Source organism: Lissotriton helveticus, chromosome 12, assembly GCF_964261635.1.
Source record: "Lissotriton helveticus chromosome 12, aLisHel1.1, whole genome shotgun sequence".
In the NCBI taxonomy this organism is placed as follows: Eukaryota; Metazoa; Chordata; class Amphibia; order Caudata; family Salamandridae; genus Lissotriton; species Lissotriton helveticus.
The window spans coordinates 121,193,929-121,211,770 of NC_136073.1; the positions used below are offsets into that span (position 1 = coordinate 121,193,929).

General features: G+C 41.2%; 1 protein-coding gene across 2 annotated transcripts in view; it reads right to left on the reverse strand.

Moving 5' to 3' along the window:
- STAG3 (STAG3 cohesin complex component) overlaps positions 1-17,842 on the reverse strand; it is a 1,426,160-nt gene that overhangs the window by 797,777 nt on the left and 610,541 nt on the right. For both annotated transcript variants that reach the window (XM_078669437.1, XM_078669436.1), the window contains exon 10: positions 3,329-3,452. In XM_078669437.1, the coding sequence (XP_078525563.1) occupies positions 3,329-3,452 (124 nt within the window). The remainder of the gene's footprint in view (positions 1-3,328; positions 3,453-17,842) is intronic.

The window sequence follows — 17,842 nt, forward strand, 5'->3', positions numbered from 1 at the left end:
CACCAACAATCAGCGCGCATCTGTGGTTGTGCACTCAGCGTGGATGAAGACTGGCAGAGGAACCCGTACTATATCTGCCTCTGGGACCCACGATCCGTGACGTCGCAGGACAGTGAGAGTCGTTGGTTTCGAGCCTCGCAACCTGTTCCGATGTTGACGAGGTGAGAGATGGAACTTTTGTCATTAAGGTTGATGATCCTGTTACTTGTGGCTTTATTTCCTCTTCTTTCAAAGTCCGGTAAAGATTCCGATGAGGCTAACAGGGATATCATAGAAAGTGATCCCAAGCCAGCAGAGCTCTCCTAGTGAACTTCTCTCCAGTCAGCCAAAGCGCTCTATCACCTAACAGGCATCATGGCGCTAGCATGCTCATAGTACAGTATATAAGTGTGCCCAAAAAGCAGACAGCCAGATTAGGCTTTGGGGAACAGCCAAGTTTTTAGTCTCTTTGTAAAAAGAAAGATCAGTGACTTGTCTCAGTTCCAGTGGAAGTTCATTCCGAAGTCTAGCAGCTGCTACGCCAAAAGTTCAGCAACCCGATTTAACTTTACTCACTCTCGGTATTCTAACCAATCTCGCCGATGAGGAACGGAGGCTTCTAGCTGGAACCTACCATTCAAACTTTCGCCGCATAGAAGCAGAGCTTTAAACACTAGACAGAGGGACTTAAACTGAATTCTCTGTCTCAACGGGAGCCAATGCAACTCTGCCAAGGCCGATGAGGAAGAAGAGCTTCTGGGCCAACCTAGGGCTAGCTTGGCTGAAGTTGACTGAATCCTCTGAAGTCTATCCAGAAGAAATTTGAAATTCTATCCAAATTCTATCCAGAGACTCTTAACAGAAGGGCGTTGTAGTAGTCTAATCTGCTTAAAATGGTACTTTGTGCCACTAACGCACGCGCGTGAGGAGGCAACAGGGGAAAGATTTTCCGTAAAGATCTAATAATAGCAAAACAACAGCCCACCATTTTAGTAACCTAAGCCTCCATAGTAAGTTTGTTAAACATAACACCCAGGTTAGGGACCGTTACAACCGGCATAACTGCAGTCGATGTGTCGGTGGGCCAGAAATTGCTTGGCAGCACAGAAGGAACCCTACCCACTGAGCAGTAGAGCACCTCGGTCTTTCCCGCATTAAATGCAATGTCAATGCAAAGTGATTTTAATGTAATCCTTGCAGTTTCAAAGATTCCCTTACTGGTTCATGCTCTGAGATTTTGAGGAGAAGCCTAGCTGCAGTGTTTTGTAGACCTGGAGACTTTTTAAAACATATTTCGGAGAAGCCACATAAATAGAGTTACTATAATCCAGGCAGGAAACTATCAGGGTTTGAACCACGGTTTCTTAAATGCTCTGGGATCAGTTCTAGAATCTACCTGATCATTCTAAGTAGCCTAAAGCAAGTGTCAGCCAGTTTTTTTGCTTGGTAGTCCATTGTCAGGTCTCTGTCCAACCACATTCACAGATTCTTAATCGGGGATTTTGGAGCCGGGGTGTTACCGATACAGCTCAGCCAGCTGGTCAAAGGTTTAGGTATGGCATTATTCCCTAGGATCATCAGTTCTGTCTTTTAGCCGTTTAGTTTCAAGCAGCAAGTGGTCATCCAACTGGCTACTCTTTCCAAGCAAGGCAACAATTACTGGTGTTCAAGATTTGGGCCGTTTGCAAAAGAAACCATCAATGTGTGACGTCTGCATATGAGAAAGCCGATATACCAAACTCCTGAACAATTGTTGCCAACTGACAAATGAAGGTTATATTAATGATCAAAAATTCAAAGAACAACCATTTTCCACAATGTTCATCACCCATCACTCTTCTTTCCTTGCACTCTTACAGAGATTGGTGATTCTTCCTCCTACCAGAGTGAACATAAAAGGGTGGGGTCAGTGAAAACTCACTGTGTGAATGGTTTTCCTGCGGCAGATGGGGTTTGGTGGCGCTCATCCTTTTGAGTAATGGGGCTGGAAGGACTTTTGATGTTTTTTCCCCATTTTTTAAAGTTATTTCTTATTTCAAAGATAATCTAAATTGGTGCGTAAAGTAACACTGTGCAATAAAGTTTTGCATAAGGACTTTGGATGTTGCTAGTTTGTGGTATTTCTGCAGCCATTGAGGGGCTTGAAACTTCTGTTTGTGGGAACGGCAATCACCAGGTTTGCATGGATGTTTCTTGTCCTCCTTAAGTTTCAAATACACACAGCCATGATGGTCTCTAATTCAGCCCCCATGTGCAGTATTTAATCATCTGTATGAGCCCCAAACAGAGGGCTTCCAAAGAATGATTTAAATTCCTCTGCTGAGCCTCTGGTTGCTAGCTGGTAAGGAGGGGCCATGAGATCAATGAAGGGCCAGCCCATGAGAGGAGCTATGGGCAGCAAAATCATTTGAATAAGCGGCAGCACTAATAACTTGATAGTATCTACTGAAAATCCAGGAGTATCTTCCCCAGGTACCTATCATACTATGGCACTGGCACTTGCAGTCCTCATACCAACAGTTTAAATTTTGTTTCTTTTGTTTTCAAATTGTAGATTTGAAGATGGCAAGTGGATTACTGAACTAACAGGAAGTTGCGTCCTCAGCATGCAGTGCTAATAACCTCACATACTCCATCCTCCATAACATGTTCCAAGACATCAATGCAACATCTGAAATGACAGCATTTATGACAACACTATGCATGGCAGTGATGCGATACTTTAACTGCTTCAGTCAAGAACCTTTACTAGTGGTTAGGTTTCTAGAAACACAGGCTGCAGGCAAAATTTAGATCCAGTCTCATCACCTGTTCACAATTTCTGCTTGGGAACCCAGCAGACTCATCAGTTTCTATCATCTACTTGGATTTGCCTGCAGGCTGGTTTAGTGAGGAAGAGATGCAAGAACTGCGGGATTGAGACTCCTTAAGATGATGCGGTCTTCCTGCAAAAACGTCCATACAACTTTTGTTCACGCTATGCATAATGGGAGGTTGCAGCCGCATTACTGTTTCACTACCTTGTGCGACCCCAGTGCTCACAGGGAGATCCCAACTTAGTAGTATGCAGTTAAATTACTCAAAAGTAAATCATGATACATTTGTTCCTTCAGAAAGGAGAGCACAGCAGCAGAGAGTTCTGGGAGGTAAATGACTGGAAAAGTTGAGTCTTCATCTCCATAACAGACAAAGGTAAAGGCACCCTTAGACACCAGGATCAAACAAAGTGAAGTTACATTTTCTATGTACAAATACAGCACTCCTTCAATGAATCCACCCAAACTCTGTTTTCAGTCCCCTCACCCCACAACTATGTTTGTTTATTCTGTTTGACATCAGAGAGATATACCTTGTCATTTAGAGTCCAGCCGATATACTTCAAGTAACCATCATTTAAGAAGGAGTAGCTGTAACTCTTCATCCAGACACCCATCTCTTCCATGCACACTGTACGAATTTCTGGGATGGAGTCCCTGCAAAAATTACAGCCAAAGTAAACTGAACATGTCAGATCTCTATACCAGGGTGATATCAGAATAAAACCAGAGTTATAGCTTAAAGACTTTGGTTCAAATGAAGACTTAAAAGTGAAGGTAGCTGGCTCAAAACTCCCCTCATCTGATACAGGTGTGGCACAAACATGTAAAAAGCACAAAGTTCCACGATGTCACAGACCAATTCAATTCAAGGGTTCTTTATTCGGTGATTAGAGATCACCATAAAAGCACATACATTATACATAAGTAAAAAATTCATTAAATCATTTTCAAGATCCCGATTACAATAATTATTGTTTACATATTACAAAAAAAGGGAAAAGGGGTTATGACACTTTTAAAACAGTTAACAGTTTTTAAACATCATTCTTCTCCTCTGGTTACCCTTAAACGGACCGCCACTTTGATAAAATTCATTATACAGCATAATGTTAACGGGTCAGATGCTTTCTGTAGGTAAATTAGGGCCTCATTAGCATGTTCCAAATTGGCTTTTTTTTTTATTTTCACTAGAAATCTGCGCCTAGGCATGGTAAAGAAAGGGCAGAGTAGAACAAAATGAAGGGAATCCTGCGGAGACCTATTGTCGCAGCCGCAGGATCCCTTCTGCTCAATTGTGGTTGAGAACCCTGCTGGTGATGCCAATAGATAGGGAAGTAAATTTAATCTAAAGCGGCACATCAAATATCTATCCTGAGCGTTGTGCATGAGGTACAAATATGGCTCCATACCCTCGACGCTCTTAGCCAGATTGTGAGCCCTCACTGTCTTTTTAAGCCCTTCAGCCTCAGCTCTCTGTTGTGCTTTTTGCTTCAGAAAAGCTTTTTTTACTAACGTCTTATGCTGGGCTGCAATTGCTACAGGGTTAGTGAAAAGGTTCTTGTAGCCAAGGGCCTCTAAGATACTCTTTACATAGTTGAGCCATGGTATTCTCATACATTTATCCCTTTCTAAGCAATCATTTAAAATTTCTCTGCTTAGAGACGCACAGACCAATCACAAGGAATATTCCACATTGAAATATTAGTAAGCAGAAATATTAAGTTTGTGTGTTGTTTCTCACTGGCAATATGCCAGTGAAAGACACTTCAAGGGCTTATGCAGCAAAGAAAAAGTTACTTACCTGTAAGAAAATAAGGTACTTACCTATAACTGTAGTTCTCCAACATTGGTATCTTTTATAGTTTCAAATGCTTGATCATTCCTCGAAATGGGTGTCCCACGGTCCAACTAGAAAAGCAGTGTAATGTTAAACATAGCTTGAGAAGGCCATAAAACCTCCACTTTAGTAACAATCCCTATAATTTATAAGAAACCAAACTTCGACCAATCAGTTTGCAGCACCCTCTAGGAGTCTACCCTCAGACTTCGGTCTGTCAGATTTTTAGAGCACAAGTGTGTATAAGTATTACTATTAAAGAGCAGGTGAGCCTATCAACGGAGAATGGTGGATCGCATGTGAATTTATGAACGATACCAGTACTGGAGAACTACAGTTACAGGAAAGTAACTTATTTTATTCACCAGTACTGGATCTTTCATAGATCCCATGCTTGAATCAGATTAAATAGCAGTTAAATAACAGAGTAAAATAAAAAAATATCTATATATCTCTATATAGTTTCCAAGTTCTTGCCTTAAAGCCGCAACTCTCAAATGTGGTAGTTGCTGTAGCTTGTGAGGGCTGTCTCACATTTGGCTGGTTTCTCTCCCCAAAGGAACATTGCGCACTCCGGAGTGATTACAAGTAACTTATTTTATTAAAACCACGACAGAAACTGACAGACCCGTTTCGGCAACCTTGCCTTTGTCAATGTCCGCATTCATTACCCATTTTCGGCCTTAAATCTAAGACCACCACTATTGAACGGCAGAAGGGCTGTAGAAACAGACAATGGGCCTTAAACATCTCTGAACATAGTAGATGTCCCTGGGGGGCCATCTTAGAATGTATCAAAATACACAGTGTATCCTTGCCTTAAATCATCTTACATCATGTTGTCTGATTACTGAGTCTTATGTTGTTGATTCGAAAAGGGTAATCAAATTCATATAAATGCTCATTTCTATAAATATTTCATAAATATCACATATATAACTTCGTGCCGGCTAAAAGCAATTTCTTTCTTAAATACATTCTGTTCCGGCTTATGATTGCACTTACTTAGTTTAAACAATTGATTCAATTGTTCCAATGATACTAATCAATCCATTTCTATGATTATCAAGATTGTACCAGATGTACACGGTACAATCCATGACGGCCAATCTGCAGAGAAATTACCAATATGTCATTATTGTCCAGCAAAGGATATATTTTTATGTGGAAATCTAAGAAATCGTTTATTTTTATTGCCCCCTGAATGGACTTGGAATACCAGCCAATGATGCCATATTAAGTGTCTGTGCCCAACAATAAAATTACTACGTGCTTTGTGCAAACTGGTGTAATAAAAGTTCTTACTATTTATAAATTCCAAAGCGTAAAAGAGATTGACAGTATAAAAACAGTCTCAGCCTGTGTGTGGTCACAGCTCTTCATCGCTATTCAAACCACACAGGGCCAGAGTTCTCATTTCAATGATTCCAGTCGTCTGAGAGCCACGACTCAGTCTCCTCCCCATTTTTACATGCATTAGACCTCAAAGCTTGAGTTACAATTCACAAGCTAGGTAATCATCTTTGCTTCTTTAGGGCCTGGGACAAAGTGGGACCAATGGTGGATCTGCCTGTAAAATACCCAAATGATTTCTCACTACTTTGCAAATCTCTTTGGATTCTACTGAACAATTCAAAACTAATCTAGTTACTGACTCACCTTTTTCTTCAAGTTTAGGGATCAGTAATTGCTGTCTATCCAGTAACTGGACCTTCAACCAGGTTGCTTACCGTAAGAGATTTGAATGCTTTCTCTTTACAAATTTGTTGAAGACCTCTTCTTCTGCCTGTTCATAACTATGTAATGTGGAGCAGTTGTGTTTCAAATGCAGCAGCTACCCAAATGCAATATGGGTGTTGGCTTTTTGCATGCAGCGTTGAATTGCCAGCTGTGGGTGTTCTAAATAACCTTTTGAGGAGATGATTAATTTCCACATACATTAGCAGATCTATGAAGGCTACTTCTGTGCTGCTGATACAGCTTGTAAACTGCAGGCTAAGTTCATTATCATTCAAAACTGCAATGTATCTTTCATCTTCTTCATGAGATCCCCTACATATGATGAATAAATCATCAATATACCTGGCTCAAAGGACCACCTTCTCCATCCACAGGTCATTGGGCTCTGCCCAGGCCATGTGCTTCTCCCACCAGCCGATGAATAAATATGCTTATTCGTGGTACTTGAACTTGTTTTCCAACACAACATTTCCTCTTTGATCAAAAGGTTTTGGAACAAGAGATGTATCATTTTGCAGAGAGAGCACTGCTTGCCACTGCTCTTTGATTAAATTGTATTCTCTTTTGGAAGATCTAGGTCTGGTAGCTGTTCTCAATTTATCCTATTCCCTATTGATTGTCCCACGGAAACTATCAATTGAATTAAATGGAGTTTGAGATATAAATCTTTATTTTACTTTATATTGACTTCTGCCTATTCTTTGTGCGGTTCCTGCTTGGTTCAAAAGCTGCATGGCCTTCTCATTGCTTTGTTCCGCTACAATCGGAGCCATGGCCCTGCAATTCATGCAATGCTTCTAGTGATTCCAAATCATGGCCTGTTAAAATATCAGTGGATTCCATTTGTCAGTGGGCTCTATTTCCCTTCGTTTGGGATTTGACATGCGGACTTTAAATTTCTTAATAAACTGGTATGAATCTAAATGTGTCTGAGTAATCCCATCCTGAAGTTGGACAGAAAGTGAGCCTCATTAGTAGCACTTCAGATTCAATTGATAAAGCATTCTGATAGATTTATGAATGACAGATTATCTTGATTTATTTGCAATAGCCTCCTGTCTTGCTTCTGGTTATTCTTTGTGGTGCTGGTTGTTTTGGTCCTTTTTGCCCCTCTTCTGACTTTTCTCCCGATTGGTCTGGCGGCTGTGATTTTTGCAAGAATTTCCTCCTTGCTTCCTTGTTGACTTGATATTACTGTGGAAAATGTACCCTTCCAGTGGTACTGGTTCTTAGAAACTCACCATGAAGCTTTAGTTTCTGAACGGTCAGTTTCCACCTCAGATTCAGAGGTATCCCTTGCACTTGCCAGATTCTGATTTCTAGTTTCTTGCAGTACCTTTCTCGGAATGTCGAATTTTTGGGCAAATTTCAAAAACTCTACCTGACTCAGTCTCTTTGATCCTTTGTTAACTTATTATATATATATATATATATATATATATATATATATATATATATATATATATATACACTGAAAAAACCATAGGTTTCAGACCTTATATAGTTAGGAATTAGCATTTAAAGAAACCTTTGAAATTCACTGAAAAAACCATAGGTTTCAGGAGTTATATAGTTAGGAATTCGTTTTTAAAAAACCTTTGAAATTCACTCAAAAAACTATAAGTTTTAGTGGTGTTATAGTTAGCTGGACATTTTACTCATACAAAACCAATGAAATTGCTCCTATATAGTTAGTTGTACTAACTATATTTCGCGCACCCGCAATCCACTGCTGATGATGTCACATATTAGATCATTCATGACATGGTCAGTGACATCACTGACGACATCTCAAATGACAGTAACCAACTGTAGAATCAGTTTACACAACAACTGACAAAGTGATACAGATCTTCACACAGTTTAGTCACTATCCACTATATAAAGTGAGACATTATACATTGGTCAAGTAAACAGTCAATTACACTGCTACTAAATCCTCCATCCAAATATTTATTCATATATATCTACTCATTCTTCAATGTAAATTGCTATATATATATAATGCATATTTAAATAACGAAGCAAACCACATTCACTGGATGATGTCATCAGTGATGTCATCAGTGATGTCATTTGAGATGTCATCAGTGATGTCACTGACCATGTCATGAATGATCTAATATGTGACATCATCAGCAGTGGATTGCGGGTGCGCGAAATATAGTTAGTACAACTAACTATATAGGAGCAATTTCATTGGTTTTGTATGAGTAAAATGTCCAGCTAACTATAACACCACTAAAACTTATAGTTTTTTGAGTGAATTTCAAAGGTTTTTAAAAAACTAATTCCTAACTATATAACTCCTGAAACCTATGGTTTTTTCAGTGAATTTCAAAGGTGTCTTTAAATGCTAATTCCTAACTATATAAGGCCTGAAACCTGTTTTTTTCAGTGAATTTCAAAGGTTTTTTAAATGCTGATTGCTAACTATATAAGGCTTGAAACCTATGGCTTTTTCAGTGAATTTCAAAGGTTTTTTAAATGCTAATTCCTAACTATAACTGGTGTGTAACCTATGGTTTTTTCAGTGAATATAAAAATATATATAAAATTTCTATGGCAAAATGAAACCCCTCATTTTGTTCCTTTTCAAATTAAATGTTTTAAGTGTTAACACTTTATTCCAATCAAGATGACTTCAGGTGTGCCATACTTTTGTCATAAGTAAGACTGTTAGCGCTCTAGTTGTTCTTTAGAACACTCGGGACATTCTGTCATTGGGCTATAGTTGGGCTACATCTGGCTGATATTTGGGCTACATTTGTTTTTTTTTGTCTCTGGTGGCCATCTTTGGGCTACATTGGGCTACATTTGGGCTCTAACATATATATAGCCCAATGTAGCCCAATATATATTTTTTCAAAGTTAATTTTCGTAAAAACCACTGGAGCACATATCTTGAGACATAGCAAAGGCACATCGGGCTACCAGTCCCTACAATGTTGCCAAGTTTGGTGGAAAACCATTCAGCCGTTCGGGCTAAAAGTGAGTCCAACCGCCCTATGGAAATTAACATGGGGAAAACACGTTTTGGGACCCCTCTTTTATCTACGCCCCCGCTTGACGAATCCCCCCAAACTTTCAGGGAAGAAGCGGAGCGCCGCGAGGCAAAGTTAAGGAAAATTTCAGGAAGATTCCTCAACCGGCGCCAAAGTTATTCCCAATACAATGTTGCGATTTCCCTATGGAAAACAATCCTAACTATATATACCTACTGGCTATTGCCAGTAGGTAATAAAATTTCTATGGCAAAATGAAACCCCTCATTTTGTTCCTTTTCAATTTAAATGTATTAAGTGTTACCACTTTATTCCAATCAAGATGACTTCAGGTGTGCCATACTTTAGTCATAAGTAAGACTGTTAGCGTTCTAGTTGTTCTTTAGAACACTCTGGGACATTCTGTCATTGGGCTATAGTTGGGCTACATCTGGCTGATATTTGGGCTACATTTGGGCTCTTTGGTCTCTGGTGGCCATCTTGGGAGACTGCATATCAGAATTTTTTTAATGAAATATAAGAGGATTTGAGAAGTCACTCAAAATGTGCCCTAATTTTTCTTTCTTCAGCACTAATCATAATTTCTATGGCAAAATGAACCCCCTCATTTTGTTCCTTTGCAAATTAAATGTTTTAAGTGTTTACACTTTATTCCAATCAAGATGACTTCAGGTGTGCCATACTTTTGTCATAAGTAAGACTGTTAGCGCTCTAGTTGTTCTTTAGAACACTCTGGGACATTGTCATTGGGCTATAGTTGGGCTACATCTGGCTGATATTTGGGCTACACTTGTTTTTTTTGTCTCTGGCGGCCATCTTTGGGCTACATTGGGCTACATTTGGGCTCTAACATATATATAGCCCAATTTAGCCCAATATATATTTTTTCAAAGTTAATATTCGTAAAAACCACTGGAGCAAATATCTTGAGACATAGCAAAGGCACATCGGGCTACCAGTCCCTACAATTTTGCCAAGTTTGGTGGAAAACCATTCAGCCGTTCGGGCTAAAAGCGAGTCCAACCGCCCTATGGAAATTAACATGGGGAAAACACGTTTTGGGACCCCCTTTTATCTCGCCCCACGCTTGACGAATCCCCCCCAAACTTTCAGGGAAGGAGCGGAGCGCCGCGAGGCAAAGTTCAGGAAAATTTCAGGAAGATTCCTCAACCGGCGCCAAAGTTATTCCCAATAGAATGTTGCGATTTCCCTATGGAAAACAATATTAACTATATATACCTACTGGCTATCGCCAGTAGGTAATATATATATACATATATATACATACATATATATACATACATATATACATACATACATGCAAAAAAGGAGAGAACTCTGGATAGTTCTCAAGTTTAGGTGGAAAGCAGCTCCTGTATAGAGCACTCAACACCAGCGACACTCTAGATCTGCTCACCACAAATGTCTGCTTTTCTATCAAAGTCTTTAAGCATAGGACTAGCACTACATAAATACAAAAATATACACAGAGATAGATATATATATATATATATATATATATATATATATATATATATATATATATATATTGCAGACAGAGAAGGTTGCCCTTGAAGGAACACCAACACAGTGGGTAAGTAGTTCCAATCTTTATTTTCCAGGTCGACAATACGTCATGCTTCTCTTCCCGAAAAATGCCAACTGCATTTTGTGCGCTCTGCCCTTGTTCACTGGCTCGCCACAACAGTCCCGACAGCCAATGCGAACTATATACCATATGCCCGCCCTGATGGGACTTCTTGCTCAATACTTGCAGTGTTTTCTGGGCATTGTAGTTCGATAACAGCTTCAAAGTGAAGGCTGTTCCGGTTATGTGGAGGAAAAACTAAAATCCCCAAGTGGGATCCATGGGGAAGAGAGTGCCTCTAAGGTTCTCCGCCTGGAAAACGGGATTTACCCACTCCTTTTGACACCCAGAGCGCCAAGTGCCGTTGGTCCTGCTACTGAGGCGGCAGGGCTGCCGCCGCGCTTCGGTTTAATGAGCCCCAGGGTGGGCCAGGTCCCGGGGGCAATGAGCATAATAATGCAGGCCCGGGGACCATCGAATACAAAACGAGAAGGGGACCCTGAACCTAATGAAAGGATACGGGGTAACGACCCACCAGGGAAGTCAGTAATAATAACAACATGAACGGGAAGTTCCCATTATTCTAAAGGACAAACAAATTCCAATATGAACAATTGCCCACAGACCAAGCTGCTGATATCAAATTATTTTATTCTCATATATATAAATATTTATACTTCATTACTTTAGAGTTTCTATAGACATACAAAATCAATAGTGTCAGCCCAGAACAGCCAAGAACAATAAAAACATTTTTATTTACAATAGTCACTCATACCATCAAGCATACATACATCCAAAAATCACCACATACATCAAATTCCTATAAACTACAGCCACATTCTCAACCAATAAGCAGAAAAAAGCGCCCGTCACCTCCCTGGGGCTTTATTAATAATGTGTGGGGCACAAGCCCTCCACCCAGCCCCAGTGACTGCCACCTCCCCGGGTTTTCATTTTGCAATAAAAAATTACGAGGGAAGCTCCTACCCCCACCACGCAGCCCCGGGGACTGCCACCTACCCAGGGAGATCATTATTAAATGCAGGGGGTTGCTCGAGGCCTCACACACAGACCCGAGGACCACCACCTCCCCGGGGCTTTAAATAAGATGGAGAGGGGCTTTGCAGCCCCCCTCCTGGAGCCCTAGATGGCCCTGGGGACCATCACATCCAAGGCCGGCTCCAGCAATGTCCTGGGGTGCCACCCCCTTCTAAAAAAAATTAATAAAGTCTGCCCAGGCCCTCCCGTAATTACAGATTTTTTTCTTTAAACAAAGCCAGGCCCCGGAGGGGGGGCGGGGGGGTTTGGGTTCCCTGGGCCAAAACTGGGGAGGGAAGGGGGCCACAGGGCCCCCCCTCCCATATAATATTTTTTTTTAAAGATTAAAAAACAAGGCCATGCCTTCTTCTCTGAATAAATTGTTACAATCTTTGTCCCAGAGACAATAATGACAGACTTTCGGGCTCACTTAGAAAATAATGATGCCATTTTGAAAGGCTTCTTGAAAATTGTGTAAGAAACAGTCAGATTGCTTTGTTTTCATTGGAGGGTCAAACGTATTTGCCGCGCTCTCTAGGAGATAATGGAAACCTCCTAAATCCTGAGGAAGGGCAACCGTACGTGGTGGTGTTGGCGATGACCGAGTCTGAATGAGAATCATCTCACCCAGTGTGGATATATCCAAGTTTCTATTCTTACCTGTCTTCCTCTGAGGACAAGCCATCATCCACTGGCCTGGTTTTGGATTGTGGTGTAAGCCTTTCAGAGGCGGCTGTCAGGATATTTTATGGTGTGTGCAGAGCGGAAGGCTGCACTTGTAGAGTTTAAGGAGGTGCTGTTACCTGCCTAGGTGTGGCAGTTTAGTTGGGAATCCCTTGTGGTAATCAGCAAGCATCATCTGGATGTCCAACACTAATGCCTTAGGGACGCAAACCATATCCTCCTGGTGTTGTTGCTGCAGATATGGCTGGTACTGTTCTAAATAATGTAGGCTCTCTTGCTGAGATGTGTAATACTCCTGGCCATAATACTCCTAGTCATCTTGCTGATACTTTACATGCAGCTCCAACAGACTATGTGCTACACCAAAAGGGCCATCAGTCATCCTCATCCAGCAGATGAATGGGAAGCAAAGGTGCTACTTTGCTCGGAGATGTATGCTCCTGCATCAAAAATGCAATTTTTTCCAGTTCCTTTGTTTTTCCTTTGTTTTGTCTTTCAGTGACAGGACAAGGTCATTGGCAGCGGTCTGACCAGCACTATAGATGAAATTGGCTTGACAGTCCACTTTCATCATTGATGAGGCAGAGAACAACTTTACTGTCAACGAGATAGGCACAGGCGATAGTTGTCGATGTAGTTGTCGTCAGTGAACTGACCACGATCACTGTTACGGTCGTGCTGGTTGATGCCATCAGCATAGTAGATTATTTCTTCGTCGATAGCATGCTCGAAGATTTCTCCATCAACAGCGCTGACAACGTTTTCATGAGCGTGTGAGAAACTGGAGGGGGACGGAGTACAAGGTGCAGATTTTTATTTTCCTAGTTTGTCTAAGGAAATATCATGCCCCTTATGCTTGTGAAAGCACCTTTTAGAGGGAATGTGCTCCTTAAAAGACACATGCTGAGCCATTTTTGAAGACTTTTTGGGAGGTTCATGAGTTGACCAAACTTCTGACCTCTCCCTGTTTGTCTGTTGTATAACGATTTATAAACTCTCGAAAATAATCACTTCCAGGTTGAACTGAGCATGGCTCAGGAGAGACTCCCTCACATGACGTGCGGTAGAAAATCTGAGGTGTGTTCTAGAGGGTGCTGCAACATGAATGGTTAAGTTTGGTCTCTTTTAAATAAGAGAGATATATCACTGAAGTGAAGGCTTTACGTCAGTCCCAAGCTATGTTTAAGATTACACTGCTTCTCTAGCTGTACTGTAGGACTACCACTTCGACGAGGGGGGAAGATTCAAGCATGTCAAACTTTGAAAGATCAAATACTGAAGAACTATAGCTCTCCAATGTTGGTATATTTCACAGATTCTCATGCTTAATCGTTCACCGTTTTTAAGGTGAAAGTCTCAGGTTAACTTTATAGAAACAGTAAAAGGCCCTACAACAGTAGTCATTTAGTAACATACATCACTGGAAAAGACCCTAACTTCAACCAAAGGCACGAGAATGGTGCTATATAACCCCTCCCCGAGTCCAACTTGCCTCAGATTTCTTAGCACAAGTCTAAAGATTACCATTCTGATATCTGTATATCTGCCAGAGACCCTCTTTTAAAGGAGGAGAGAAGGTTGCATGTGAATCTATGAAAGGTATCAACAACGTAAAATTATAGTTACAGCTAAGTAACATTTTACTTCTGCAGTATCGGATCCTTCGTACATGTACATGCTTGAATTAGAATAGCAAGCAAAATCCACAAGGCAGAATATACACTTTAATGCAGACGGTGGGAAATACAGTCACAGCTCATCTGAAAAGATGATGTAGAACTGCTTGTCCCACTGCTGCATCTCGGTCTTCTACAGCTTCCAGCTAGTATGTTTTGTGAAGGTGTGTTTATTCCTCCGTGTGGCTGCTCTGCAAATCCCCACCAGGGGCACCCCAGCAAAGAGTGTTGTTGTGTTGCCATAGTCTTTATAGAATGACACTTAACTGATGGTGATAGAGGTCTGCCAGCTTTTGTGTTGAAGAAAGCAATGGTTGCTGCTGCCCATCTTGAGATAGCTTGCTTTGACACTGGCTAACCTTGGCATTAATTGATAATCACCTCCAGCCCTCTCAATTGGCCCAATCCTAGATTTGCGAATAAACAAGTAAAAAACATAAAGGACTACTTGGTCGACACAATGCCCATATCATGCATTCAACAAAGAGAAACAAAGTCCATGGCTTGGGGTGTGCAACCCATAGCAGGACATTTCCCGTGAGAAACATGCTCAGCATGCCATTTCACAAAAAGAACAGATACCATTAATTTAGACATTAATTTTATCGGCATTGTGGCCGATAACATTCTGTCCCAGTCCTTCCTTCAGCTAGGGACGATAATACTATTGCCTTGGCAAAGGTTTTGCCTCATTAGTACAACTTTCATTTCCTGAATGAAAGCAGCAATGAACATCAAAAGTGGAACCTGTTCAACATTTGTTTCAAAGTGTGTGCCTAACTACATTGCACCAAGTTAGAAACATTTTACTTGCTCTGCCTACACTATTAAAGTCCACTAGATGATAGTAGTGAACAACGTTAAAGCTTTCAGGACAAAACATGTGTGCGACCATGTTTTCTGCCTTAAAATAATGATGTGCGTGTGTCCGTCCAAGGAGAGAGGGACGGGAAAGGGTCACTTGAAGGCATTCACGACCGCGCGGCAGCGAAAGTGATCGCGTGCAGGTCACGCGTGCGGTTGTGCGCGTGATAGTACGCTGATCGCCGGCAAAGGAGCATTTCCCAGAGCACCTACTAGAATCTCGGACTGACCCGCGTATGCGCTGGATCAGGCCGAGACCAGACCAGCGCAAGCGCTGGATCAGGCCGAGACCTAAACAGCAGTGGTGGGTGTAGAGACTCAGAACTTTGGACAAGGGTCTTAATGATAATATACCCTGGTTGACATTCAGCAAATAATTTACTATCAACAGAGTTGATGACGCAGTTTGGAGACCATAATAAGCCCTGACCCCAAATATACCAAGTCCATTCAGAAGTTGATAACACAGGAGATCCTTTATATCAAACTCCATTATTAGTATAGGACGAATCCGAGGCAAAATTATTTCTGTAGGATGGTATATGCATATAAATTCAACAACTAAATCATCCACATGTTCAGAAATATTATAACAGCCACATTTAAATGTTTACATCTACAATAGAGAGATTATCTGGCAAAGCCAGCTTAAGGGGGAACCAGGAACCAGGATACATCACTCAATACGCAGATCAGGCGCTTATAAGTAGCACCCAAGGGAATGATGAGGCCAATAAATGGAGCGTGATCACGAAAAAAAGTAGAAGGACCCTGGACTTGGGAAATCAGCATATAGGGCGGAACGCACCATATAAACAAAGGGATAGTGAACACATCAAGGAGGCACCGATAGATTACCTGTATTTAGCCTCCCACCAGCCTGTACCCCCTATACAGTAATCTTAGCCAATGTCCCCAAGTTGCGACATGATGATAGAGAAACTGGGGAAAGTATAAGAAATAAAACGCTGCACTGGCTAAGTAAAAGGGTAGGTCTATCTCAACAACTTTTTAGGGAATTTAAAATGGCGAGACGGATAAATTGGGTAGGGAAAGGAAAAAAATCCCTCCCCGGGGACTGTATAGTCTTAACTTTTTAAAACCCCGGAATTAGTAGAAAGGATTTTGCGGAAAGGAGAGGATGGTCCCTTAAAGACGGATAATATAAACATCCTTCCCTTGGGCTATTTTTATAAGCCCGTAAAAATAATTAGGGAGGATGGGGCAGGAAAATCTTACGGTATTACGGATTACACGCTTAATATCATGCTGAACAATCAGTACGCTCCATTGACCTCCCTCGAGGAGATAGATTGACTGGATAAGTCTCCAAAAAATCTCCATGAAATTCCTGTAATGTTCTTTGCTGAAAATTCCCAAGCATCCGATAGGTCCAATTATTTGGATAATAGCTAATCTACCTCAGAGATTGTTTTAATAATTAATCCTGATGATGAGCTTAGGCCAGAAAACAATAGGCCAGCAACAAACAGGCCTCCCGGGGGAAAGAATAAGAGATATTTACAGGGGCATTCAGGAAGGGGTAAACTCTCAGGGCCTTAGGTGTACACCCAAAATAAACTCAAGGAAGACTGTAGCAGATCCAGCCTCCCTTCAAATTTCAACACATACTGGGCCGACATCTACATCTTTACACACCCCCTCAAGAACTGAACATTTTTCACCAGGCACTGATCCCAGACTCAGTATTCCGGTCATTTTCTGGAACATAGCAGGGCTCCGCTCGAAACTATTGAACCAGGTCTGGATACATTTTTCTTTTTGTCCTCATCTCACCATATAGCGACTGCAAATAAACGCAAGAAGCCAACATTCCAACCGGGGCACCCCAGGCTTCTGCAATTGCATTGGCTGTAGGCCAAACCAGGCAAGCTTCTTTGGATAAAGCTTGGTGTAATCATTGGACTTAGGGGTTTCGGATTAATCTCATTTCTCTGCCCCATACCAGGTGCTCCGACCAGATATTACACCCATCGTCATTCCAATTACCCAAGTCCAAGCGTGCCATACCCAATACAGCCCTCAGCCAATTCTCATACATCGGGGGCCGTGGAACCTTCCAGAGCTTGCAAATCTCCCTCCAAGCGATAAGGATCAAATACATGATCAGGCCTTTTTGTATAGCAGACAAGGAATTCATCAGGATGTTATCGATGCCAAATATAACTTTTGGGAGATTCAAATTGATCTCGAATTTAAAAATAGCTCCAAGAGTAGATTCCACATTCTGCCAAAATTGTTTTAATTCAACATATTCGTAGAATATATGCACGTCATCTGCCGGAGAGAAATCGCATCTTGGACATTTTGAGGAGGAGAGGGGGGTAAATTTAGCTATCTTCTTTGGTGTATAATATAATCTGTTTAAAACAAAAAAATTATTATTTTTCAATGAGGCAGGTTTAACTAATTTATACAAAATCTGGAGAGAGGGTTCGTAAAGCTCAATGGCATCAGCTTCGAGGTCTGACAAGTTCCAAACTGCATGCTGTAAAGAACAATTTATATCTTCAGCCTCTAGAAGCTTCCTATACCAAAACCCCACCTCCTTCTTTATGGTATTTGTATTCTGGCACCGTGACTCAATT